The sequence below is a fragment of the Squalius cephalus genome (genome assembly GCF_949319135.1).
Source record: "Squalius cephalus genome assembly, chromosome: 12".
Taxonomy (NCBI): Eukaryota; Metazoa; Chordata; class Actinopteri; order Cypriniformes; family Leuciscidae; genus Squalius; species Squalius cephalus.
In genome coordinates, this window is record NC_137133.1 from 12,045,567 (window position 1) to 12,058,209 (window position 12,643).

The 12,643-nt window shown below is 37.6% G+C and overlaps 1 protein-coding gene across 2 annotated transcripts; it reads right to left on the reverse strand.

Moving 5' to 3' along the window:
* Positions 1 to 5,812: 5,812 nt before the first annotated feature.
* Positions 5,813 to 10,525, reverse strand: tdh (L-threonine dehydrogenase). 2 transcript variants are annotated; one of them, XM_079889267.1, is made up of 9 exons: positions 10,341 to 10,525; positions 8,444 to 8,643; positions 8,227 to 8,269; positions 8,026 to 8,096; positions 7,385 to 7,534; positions 6,992 to 7,164; positions 6,821 to 6,911; positions 6,239 to 6,508; positions 5,813 to 6,144 (listed from the first exon to the last, which is right to left on the reverse strand). In XM_079889267.1, exons 2-9 carry the CDS (start codon positions 8,631 to 8,633, stop codon positions 6,005 to 6,007), a joined length of 1,128 nt encoding a protein of 375 aa, XP_079745393.1. In that variant the 5' UTR covers positions 8,634 to 8,643; positions 10,341 to 10,525; the 3' UTR covers positions 5,813 to 6,004. The 2 variants fall into 2 exon arrangements, with proteins under 2 accessions (XP_079745393.1, XP_079745394.1); XM_079889268.1 differs by lacking the exon at positions 10,341 to 10,525 and adding an exon at positions 9,202 to 9,264.
* Between the last annotated feature and the right edge of the window lie 2,118 nt (positions 10,526 to 12,643).

Sequence of the window (12,643 nt, forward strand, 5' to 3'; positions counted from 1 at the left end):
TTGAGTTTTTACTCATTTATTTGCGTTTCTTTGATGATAGTGTATTTTTATAACAATGGTAGCTAATGTCAAGATCTTAAAATAAACATTTTTACTGTAGTAACTGCACCTGGTAAACTCTCCATGGTTGCAAGGCCTGGCCAAAGTTGCTTAGATGATATGCTGTTTTTAAAGCTAATTATGATGACAGTAATATCAATGTAAAGATTAAGTAAAAGCCTATAAATGAAAATCCCCATATACAGTATGTGCATATGTACTGTGTTAATGTGGTCCTTATGAACAAAGTTTCCAGTGGAACATGTTTTTACTGAGCTTTCCCATAATGACTGTCACTCTCTAATGTCTCTAAGCATTGAGCTGAAGATTAAGTGATTACCATAGCAGCCAATGCAGGTATATCAGATTTGGAGGACACTGTCTGAATAACAAACAGATACAATTACTTACAAAATTACACTGTGGACAGTCAGTCCCAAAGATCAGATTTAAAAACTAAATCAAATGTATGTGCAATGTTAGCAAAGTATCTTGCACTTTTAATGTACTCCATATCTTAAAAAGTATTTAAAAAAAAAAAAAAAAAAATTTACTTAAGATAAAAATTTGGAGATAGAATATATTAATTACATAAAAGGCCACTTAAAGAGAGCATAAAAACGTTCAGTGGGTTTATCTTGGCTTAATTTTAAAGAACCCTTGCCAAAAAGGTTCTTTGCTGAAAAAAAAAAAAAAAAATGCTGCCTTGTACAATCAACTTGGATGTTTAAGTCATTTCAACTTAAATTACATTAAACTGACTTAAAGAGCAATTGAGAATTACTTAATTTTAATGAGTTAAAGCAATGTAACAACATGTGTTGTCATAACTTATATATTTTTTAACATTGTATATAGAAGGAGCTGCTTTATGAGCTGTTTAGTAAAATTTTATCAAAATAAAAAAAATATTAAAAGAATGTTTATTCATTAACACTGAAATGGTCCAAGATCCGTAATGTCTTTGTTTTTCTCTACTCTGGTGCTAAAAGTGTTTTTCTGTTTCACAGTGACGAAAATCAGAGTCCAGTTGCTGTTTCTAGGCAAGACTCCAAGTATTTGTGCTTTGCATACTTTTTATACATTATCTATTTGTTAGAGATAAAATATATAATCTGCCATAAATATAATGTCATGAGCCTGTAATTACCTCCAAATGTATTGTGGTCTCTAATTATTGGGTTTGTTTCAGTTTTAGACACAAGATATAATAATTACCAGATAATCCTTTTGTCTGTTTTCAGAAAGAAAAAGACAAGAATGACTGCAGATGGGCATTGTTTCTGAAATTATTCATTTAATGACAGATTGAAATATAGTTGGATATAGTAAGGAAATCATAGCTGTTAAAGGTAAAACTCTTTAAAGAAATACATTCTTATACAAGGCTGAAATTTCTTGATCCATTTAGGACAACACAAATGGTAATTTCCCTGCAATGGGAAGCATGTGATTATGGAGGTGATCTTTATCTTGAGGTTGAAGAGTTCATCCGCTGTCTGTGGTGATATACAGTGAAAGAAGAAGAGTCTGGGTGATTAATGTAACCTGCTACTGCTGATGTCTTATTGAATTCCCATCTCAGTACACTGCACAACCGCAGAGGTGCAAGTCACAGATCGAATTGCCATTAGTAATCACTCAGAACTGTGGCAAAAGGGGACGTACTGGAGCATATTTCAATATTTATCTGAAAATACTACATTAACTAAATACATGCACTTTGGGGCCCCATTGCTTTTTAAAATTAGTGGCACAAATCATGTTGTTTTTTTGTGTGATAACTAGTTAGATAAAATATTATCTAACATAAAATTAACCTATTATTAAAAGTAGCTATTTTTTAAACAATTGTTTATTTAAAAAAGTTTAATAATCAAGTAAATAATCTATATTAGTATCTTAGTTAATAATCTTCCACTTTGCACATTTTTACACAGATTGTAACTTGACTGGAAGTTATAGTAAAAAAAGTAATGAAGACAATTTTTACATTTTGTCTATTTAATTTTGATGTTTGACAAGGTTTAGCAACAATCCCCCTATTCGTGGAAAGTGTCAGTAAAGACCAGTAAAACATGTTTGTTTTTTCATTCATCAGACCACAGGAAGTCCTTATATGGTTGTTGTCCGTTTCCATAGCAACTGGTTACCCTGTGGCAGCTTTTTTGGCACCCCCCTGTTTAAGGAACCAACCAGGAATGTTTATATACTGATCTTCATTTAGCACAGACAGATTGCCAGCTCTGATATTCAATATTCATCCAGCATGTTGACAGACTCTCGCATTGGTTGACAGGAGACATGAGGAGGTGTGTCGACACGATCAATGGTTACACAACATGACACACATTAAAGGGTTAGTTCACCCAAAAATGAAAATTCTGTCAGTAATTACTCACCCTCATGTTGTTCCAACCCCATAAGACTTTCGTTCATCTTCAGGACACTAGACACACAAAAAAAAGTATAACATGTATTCTCGTCGCTTGATAAACTTATGGTTGAGCCACTGTAGTCACTTGGACTATTTTAAACATTGTTTAAATGTCTAAAATAGAAGCCTCCAGAAGCCTGGAGGAGTGAGACAGCTCTCAGATTTAATCAAAAATATCTTAATTTGTGTTCTGAAGATGAACAAAAGTCTTACGGGGTTGGAACAACATGAGGGCGAGTAATTACTGACAGAATTGACTAACTCTTAAACATCTCTGACTGTTCTCTGCCTCCACCAGACATTTGAATTTCATTGCTCAGTTCTGGGAAACACAACGAGGGTTTCTTGAATTAGGTGTGCCAGAATACCTGAGAGAACGAGTGGGAGGAGCTTATGCTGTCATATGGTGCCATGCAAATGAGTGTTATGTGATGTTTGCATGACATTTAGATTATGGTAAACATTGCTGTTAATAATCTAAAATAAAATGGATAGCTGGATGTTTACAGCAATAATAGGATGTGAAAGTTGGAAGGTTATACAGTGCAAACCCAACTTCTAAGAAACTGCCTGTATAAAAGTCTTACATCATGTGCCTACGTGATTTATGCATGCATTTTGCGGAATAACATTGTTCAGGTTGTGCTGCTGCTCTGCGTGACTGAGCACATGATTATGACCCTCTGTTATAGCTATGACAATTTATCTGTTCAATAAAATAACTTACTCACCTGTTGAGCAATAAAAACTGTTCCCTTTTTACGGATATGACGAGACACACGGGCGAGTAACGTACGCAATTTCCAGCGAAAACCATCCGGACATATTTTGGAAGAAGGATTGATGACTTATTTAAATTACATTATTTAAAATAAATTTACATAATGTACCTTTAAATAAATTTTACTTAGAATTAAAAGTGCCTTGTTATAAAATGTTCTATTGTTTATTAGAATTATTTATTTATATATAAAAAAATGTAATAGACATTGCTACGCAATTTGTCTCTTGGCTGCATCGAGCTTAGCCATTTAATTCTGTTACCCAAATTATTGTAAGACAAATGAAGAAAAAAAAAAGATCAAATGAGATTTGAATCTACTTGTTCCTAAACTATATCCAGTTTTACAGCTTAATATAAGCAAAATTTATTATGTTTTTAACTTTATACATTTATTATCTTATGTTTGAAAATAACATATTTTTTTCTATTTAATTGTTCGATGTTTATTTAATGCATATTGCTGTCAAAACCACTCAAATCATTCATATTTGTCTATATTATTTTTTTTATAATAATGGCTGCTATTATTATTATTAAATTTTATTTACCTTAATACTATATAGGTGACACCAACAAAAGTAACTTTATCAGTTATAACTATATCAGTTATCTTAAATGTAACAACTACATTTTCACTTTTTCCATTGGCTGGGCTTTGCATTTCCCCAGTTTGGTGGTCAAGTAGAGGTCATGTTTGTTTTAAGACATAACTCATACCAGTGAGGATTCCATACAATGTGATGTGTGACAACCTCTACATTCTACAATGTAATGAAATTATGGAAAGTTATGAAATACGTATAAACAACATTTTGCAACATTGTTATTGAACAAAGGATTTATAATTCTATCAGATACAGAAACAAGTCAAATAAACCTGTTGCAACCACTTACAGTAAATTAATAGCCTACTTTTGTTACAACATCATTAGAAATTAAATCAGTGTAGTGTAAACCTGTCTGTGGACATTACTTTATGTCACACCATCGCTCACATTGTGCAACAGTGCAGACAAACAACATTATGTGTTAACATTTCACATGATCATACTTTACATGAGATACAGTTTCATTTGGAAGAAATGCTGACAGTTAAAATGGTCCTCAACTGAAACTCGGCTAGAGCATAACTCTCATATTACAGACGGCAAAGTTCTTTGCCAAGCAACTCACCACAAAACGACACGATGCAATCTTTTTTTAACATTTTTGCAGTGTTCATGCTAGAGACAAAAAGAAAACTTAAAATAATCTTTTGACAGTCAACATTGACAAGTACTTACATAACCCTGTTTATCATATAACTACCGCCCTATTATTGCCCCATTTTATGAAAGAATGGTAAATCTTTTGTTACTGCATATACTGTACAAACAGACATTACATAACTTGCTTTCAAATTTTGCACTTGCAATCTAAATAGAAAGGAGACTTAGTCTAAAGGCACTAAAATATTTACGTGGCACGACTCAATCAAAACATGCAAAGGCAACAGGCCGCGGATAAGGAACATAACTCAAATGGTTCAGAGATAACTTGGGGAGATTATAGTCTTAAGTCAATGCATTATGTGCTAATCACCTTGATCAGAGGTGACAAGACATGCAATGCGGATGTGCATTTATGTACAGGTCTCATCTTGTGCAGTCAGTATCGCTGCGAGAGACTGCCATCAAAAAGTTGGATCATATTTCCCACAAAGTTATAAATAAAATGTTTAATGACTGGCAGGATAGTCAACCGAGTAATACTTAACAAGCACAGATGAACTCCAGGAAAATGAAAAGAAATTATACACAACTCATGAAAGACAATGTTAAAGATAAAAAAGCTTTATTGACACAAGTTTTGTGATCATAAGAACAAAAAATGTGGATGCAAAGCTTACCTAAAAAATAATAATTTAATTTCGTTTCCCAGTCTCCCCTTCTTACGGGATAATATATTCGCTGTGGGAAAACAATCATGGGCAAATGCAAAATATGAGAGAAATTGCATTTAACAAAAAGCAACTTTATTAAAGAGTGGAGCAAGACCGAAACTTGCAATTTACTTGTGAGCAGTCTGAATAAATAGATAGTGCACAAGAGAGGGAAAGCAACCAAGAGGGCTACGATAACATCATTTATCAAGACAACCCCCACTTTCCCTGAGGACCTTCATTTGAGTCCCACCCTGTTAAAACCACAGAATCTTTGTCTGTTTATTTTAGAATGGGCTGCAACTGCTGTTACAATTCCTATTACTTTTATTCCCATTACTCTGAACACAGCCATCAGCCTTTTTCCTCATATATTATGTTCTTCTTCAAAGGTAAAGTAAAATGATTTATCTTAAATAGAACAAAAAAGAGAGAAAAGAAACTCAGAAAGAGAGTAGAATTTGGGAAGCTACGTTTTAGGAGCTGCAACATTCATTTTTGGATTTTCATGTCTGTTTGGTTTATTTTGCCTGGAGACATCATTGATCCTTTCTCACTAAATGCAAAGCACTTAAGGACACGTCAGGTTTCCCAACATTTAGCTTTTAAAATACCTTTGCGTCTCTGATGGTTTTCCCCTCTGACTAGAAAAGAGACCCGACCTCTTTGTATAATCTGCAATTACACATACATAGCCCGTGCTAGTCTATACAGATGACACAAAAGAGAACAGGAATATGACTATTTACAGACCATGGATCTCTCTTCTGCATCACTATAAATCTTTATAATATGTACATATTTTCATTGTCCATGAGCAGACTCAGTTGGCCTGAGCGATGCGGGAGTCTGAGCCGATGAAGTTGAGCATCGTCTGGACCAACTCTGGCAGATCGTAGTCGTGCTTCCACCCCCAGTCATTGCGGGCGTTGGAATCATCAAAGTTCATGGGCCAGCTGTCAGCTATGTAGACAAAAACAAGATCACACAATATTTTGCACCCTTTATTTTGCAAAAATGTTTGATGATGCGTCAGAGTAGATTTATTGGCTCATACCTATAGCCTGTCGTACAGAGTCAATCTCATATGTGACCTGAAGGTCAGGAAGCTGTTTCTGGACCTCATTTGCGAGTTCCTCTGGAGTGAAGCTCATGGCGTTGATGTTGTAGGTGCGCATACTGAGCGTTTCCGTTGGCGCCTCCATCACCTCCAGCGTGGCCCGCAAACAGTCATCAATGTACATCATGGGAAGCCGTGTATCTGGCTTTAGGTTGCACTCAAACTTGCCATTCTTGACGGCGTCATGGAAAATCTGCACGGCATAGTCTGGAAAAGCCAAAAGAAACAGACTTTCATGACTCTTTGCTTTTTTTTTTTTTTGGCCAGCAGTCGCAGCTAGCTGTAACGGTAAAACAGTAACAGCTGTAAAACAACTTTTCAGGTTTTAACATGTGACTTTAGGCAGTAGGAGGTGTGGTTCAAATGGCTCGCTGGCATTGGTGCAGGCTATCAGTATATCTAAAAATACTCAAAGTGAACAACACCCCCGTTCTGAGCATGTGCCCGTTGCATAACTTCAATTACGAACACGAGCAAGGTCATGTGGCAAAAACACAGATGGAGCAGAGTGCACCGTACCTGTTGTGCCACCGCCGGGCTGCGAGTCTGCTGAGATGATACCGGGGTATCTCAGACAGCGGAAGTCGAGGCCATAGCGGTGGTGGTAGTACTGCAGAAAATAACATTCTGAGTGACATAAGGCCCAGAACAGCACTGAAAATACTGAAATAAGGGTGGCCTGTGTCTTACCTCTCCCATAAGCTCCGCGTGGACTTTAGAGACGCCATATATGGTACGTGGTCTCTGCACACAGAGGTCAGGAGTGGGGTTTCGAGGTGAAGTTGGTCCAAAGGCACCAATGGTGCTGGGCACAAAGAGCCGAAGCCCGTGTTCTGCTGCAATGTCGAGGATGTTGTGTAGTCCTACAGAAAAAAAAAGAAGAAGATTATTTACATTTTCTGCCCAAAAGGAATCAAAAGTTAAGCTATTGTAATAGTAAGATCAAAGTAGTTGAGAATAAATGGGGGGGGGGGGGGGGGGGGGTGAGAAGTATAAAGATTGTTAAATCTGTCTAAATGACTATCAGCCACTAACAAAACATGGTAAGGCACTACACTGAGTTCAAGTTTTCTAAAGTCTTACCTGTGATGTTGACTGCTCGTGCCAGTGCCACATTAGCTTCCCCGACAGCACTTAGAAGAGCACTGTAATGCACTAACCAGGTGATCCTGTTATTTACTACAATCTCTCGCAAGTTCTTGTAGTCCAGAATGTCAGAGTAGATAAAGGGTCCTGTGTGGAAGAGGTTGAGAACTGTTAATCGACACATCAGCACTTGCGTGATCTGTTAAGCTCTATGCTTTGAGTATTGTTTATTTAAAAAGTTTAACGGACTGATAAGGGAAAAACTTTTTTATGTTAATAAACTATTACAATAAATGCTAGGAATGCAAATCAATTCTCTAAGCTACTAATTATAAGAGATTGTACAGAACAGGTCATTAACACCACAATTAACTTAATGAGCATATCTTTACTGATTTAAATTACCTTAACATGGAAATTATAAATGAAATCTTACAACAACTCTAAACTACATTTGGCAAACATCTGGTTTAAATGAATATGGTTTATGTAATGTAATAATAATAATAATAATAATAATAATAATAATAAGACAGAACCCACTAATAGAGTGAAAATACAATTACTTCTCTAGTCTAATTAAATTATAGATTAAAAAAAAATCACAGCCTTTCATTTGAGATGAACAAAAGACGTACCACTGTGAAATACGTTGCTTGGTGGTTTCCTGATATCTGAGAGGATCACATTGTTTTTTCCAAATCGCTTCCTATGAAATGGGAATAATTGTTTTATATATACGTTTTTTCATGTAAAACTTACAATTAAGTGTTACACTTACAAATGCATCTATAATGCAAAACTGAACACATTTTTTCCATGTACTGTAACATACATACCTTAAGAGTTTAGCAAGCCCAACCCCTAGTTGCCCGAGGCCACCTGACGGAGAGAAATTTTTTTTTTAATGATCAAATATTATGCAAAAAACACAGTAGGGGAGTCAGGAACCACCTTTCTTAAAAATAAGCTAAAACATGGAGATCAACATGTGAGAATTACACAAGTCCCAACTTTTTTAATAAAAAAAAATGCATTAATCTAGTCATTTCATACCTGTGATAAGAACTTTGGGGTGGTCCGTCTCAGAGAAGGACACAGAATGAAAACTGGCATCAGATCCAGAGGTGACCTGACGCGGGGAAAAGCTGATGTTGCGTATCGCCACAGTCAGAGACTGACATCCACACGCAGGGGTCAGCAGGGCCTGCTTTGCCACCTTACTAAGGGCTCTGAAGACTGGCATACTCGGTTACCTGCAAAAACAAGAGGAGAGACAGGCGTTGAGACATCACATAACCAATTGAATGAGTATTAAAAGAATAGTTCACCCTAAAACGTGAACTGTCATCATTTGCTCACCATCGTGTCCTTCCAAACCTGAATGACTTTCTTTCTTCTGTGGAACAATGATGACAGCCTCAGTCACCATTCACTTTCAGTGCATTTTTTCCCCCCTCCATACAATGGAAGTGAAAGGTAACTGTCATTTTGCCTAACTTCTTTCTTTCTTGTTCCATAGTCAGAAGCAAGTCATTCAGGTTTGGTAGATACTGGACATCTAAATATAAAAGCGTGTGCTATATTAACATTTCGGGTCAAACATCGAGAATATGTTTCTTACTTCAGAGCTATTTCCAACTTAATCACATGAGGCTGAGAATAGCCGATTTACCCACGCAAAATACACCGGTATCCAAACAGAATTTAATGAACCCTAGTGTAATGCATCTCAAAGTTCATCCTTTTAAAAATTCATACAGTAAACTTGAGAAAACAGTACATTTCCAGGTTGTCATCGTCGAATTTCTTACCTTGCAAATGTGAAAAGAACTAAAGGAACGAAGAATGTAATTTGAGCGTATTTATAGGGCCCCGCCTTCGGCGGCAGCCAATCAGCACGCAAGACCTGTGCGCGAGCGCTGCTCTGGCACCACGCCGAGCACGGGGGGCAAGATGCCGAGCACATCCTTCAATTCAACCTCTAAAGACTTCATTGTGCCAAGTTCTGCCGAACAATATCATGACACACAATCCGAGCCTTACTATCAACCGGTTTGATCTTGAACGGGAAGGTCAGTCAGCCTTCAGGGAATTTAGATCAGTTTAGGTTGTAAAAGACTTGTTTAGACTGCCTTTTCCATTCAACCCTGGGACATAATTCTGGGTTGTCTTGTTACATGTTCACACTGTTAATACTTTATACTTTAGACATGCTTAGAGATTGTAAACCCCGTACTGAAGTTCTTGTTTGCATATTTATTAGGCTAATACAGCACGCGGCTCGTATTAATAAATGCTTGCCCATCTGTATCCAAAAGTCGCCACGTAGACCCGCTCGGGTCTCTTTAAGTATTCACATATCATACAGCCAATATAATACGCTCACTTCATAACCCACTGTGCCCGTTTCGACATTTTTATCCGTTTCACTCAGACATGGAGACTAATTCTGCGCGTGAATATTTCAAGAAATAAGCACTGAGGAAGTTCATGGTTGGTTGTCTGTTGCTAAACAACTCGCTGTTATCTAACACAGACTAGCGGCTCTGTGCGTGAAGAACGTGAGCAAACTCACGACGACGACACCCTATGAATGAACATCTTAAAATAACGAGCACATCAGGATTTGGATATTCTGTTTCACATGAACAATCGTATTTTGTCAAACACTAAAGGGGAGTCTTGCGATGAGATGATGAATAAAGACATAACGTTAGAGGACAATCACCTCTTGAGCTTCATTATAGGCCTACAATCACATATAAGATATTTGCAGAGATCTTTAAGACAAAGTAATTGGATTGAAAGGTAAAAGCGATTCAACAGATAGTGTAAAATAAACAATGACCTATGCATTTTATCTTTCTAGTCAAGGCCTTACGTATAAGGTTCTAATTTCAATCAATTTAAAAGCAAAACGCAATAGATTTCAGTAAATGAATTCACTCACCTATTGACAAATAAGATTCAGAGATTTGGCAAAAAACGTGTTTTTCTGGTCTACGCGAGCAGCTTTCTTTATATGGTTTTCCGTCACTGACGCTTCTTTCAGTATCTTCCAGTATTGCATCAGCCCGCCGAGGAGGTTTTATATCCGCAGCACGAGAGGCTTTCAAGAGAAGCCGGCTGCGCTCTGATTGGCCAGCGCTGGAGGTGAGGTTCTGGTCACGCCCCCCTGACGTCTGTAGAACTGAAACATGACGACTGAGGGTCTTCTTCAGGGTTGCACATGTTCAACCCACCTCTCACAACGAATGCAGTCAACGGGACCTTTGATTATGAGATGGGGGTGGAAAGTGAGCGAAAGAAGAAATCTCGTAGTAAAGATTGGGAGAGAACATTTCGTATTTCTTGTAACATATTCTGTATTCCGATATGAAGGGACCAAACAAATAATGATCCAATGAAATTTTCTTTCACTAAATTTAGTAAAAAAAATCGTTTATTCTTAAACATTACTATTAAAGTAGACATGAAATCCAAATTGACCCTATTTACTTTGTTAGCGCATATTACTAGTCTTGTGGTGAACAATTAATCCGTGCAAGTTAAAGGGACACTTCACCCATTTGCATTAAGCTTTGCATTGTTAGAAACCCAGTCATACTATTGAATGGTCATGCAACATTTTTTCATTTTCCCCCGAGACGAGAGAAATCTGTATTTACCTCTTTACACTTCCTCCTACAATGACGCAAAATCGTCATTTTGCGTCATTGTAGGAGGAAGTGTAAGAGGGGGGGATTTCTGTTAAGACTACAAGCACTAGATCCACCCTTTCAAACCCGCCCATAGGGGGTTGGACCTAATGCGCTAACAGACCTATCACAGATCAGTGCAAGTGCGTTTGATTTCAACGGCAGAAACCTGCAGAAAACAGGGACGAAGAAAGCTGAGTAGTAGGGGTTACCATACTCTATTTCCCGGACATGTCCGGCCGTCGAGATCGACAAAAATGTCCGGGATTCAGCTTTTGCTTTCTGCGGTCGCCATCCATTGTTTACATGCTCACCTTTTGTTTCAATCTAACTGAATTCACCCCGATTGGTGAATCTGAATGTAATGTTTACATGAATGCTAAACAAGTAATCGGTTGATTTGCGTTTTAACATTGCTAAGAAGATACCCGCACCTCCGTGAGAGATAGCCCATGAGACCGGTGCATCTCACAGGCGCGCCACCGGCCTCGCGCCGTTCTCCCGCGCCCCTCAGCCTCGTCCTGCTCGCCACAGTAAACATGATGAATGGCGACTGTAGAACGCAAAAGCCGAATCCCGGACATTTTGGGCAAACTCGTCACGGAGACTCACTCGTAGCCTAGCCTTGCCTTGTTGTTTTAAACTGCGCTCTCTTACCGGTAGGCGTGGCTTGGGAGTGGCCTTGTAGGGCAGCGAAGCAAGTGCATTCTGGGAGTTGTTGTCTTTCATCCACATAAGCCAAAAATACATTTTCTGGCTTTTCTCAGTCTAGAAAGCTCCAAATTCAAAAATAATTTCACATTTCTTCTACATAAATGACCCACTTTCAATACACATTCATGTCTCCACGGGTGAAATGACCCTTTAATACACAGAAACAAATTGTTTGCCGTGGTAATCTTTAACCGGAATCTGAAAAGTTACTTCCGGTCTGGAATGGCGTTCCTTTTCTCATGACGTCAGTTTGACGGCTTGTGTTGAAAACGGTTAACCACTCCCCTCAAACCGTCAGTCTGCTATGAGCAGAGATGGAGAGGAGGAGCGCTAAAGTAAAACTCTGCCCTCTGTTCAATATTCCGTTTCACTTGGAAATACGTCATAACACTGGAGAAAAGTCGTTTGCAACTTCCGGTTCACGGGGACTTTAAAAGTCGGCATGAAACGGAAGTTTAGAGTGAAGGCTTCTCAAGCAAGAAAAATTTTTTGGGCGGGACTTGATTTTGTCCATTGTGATTGATTGGATGGTTGTAGTTTGCTATTGCTGTGATGTCATGTGAGTGACAGGTTGCCCCGCCCTCACACCAGTAAACACGTCATCAGAGAAAAGATGTCCTTGCAAGAGGGAGTGAAAGTGGATACATCATTTATAATAAATAATACAATATTACTTTAAAACACAAGAATTGTCCATTTTGATTTCATGGTGATTTTAAACTTTTTTAAACAACAATTTTACTGATTTATTTTTATAATATTAATAATAATTAATATTATTATTATAAATCTGTGAACACCCCTAAAAAGTATGTTTTGGCATCTTTAGAAAAAAATTAAA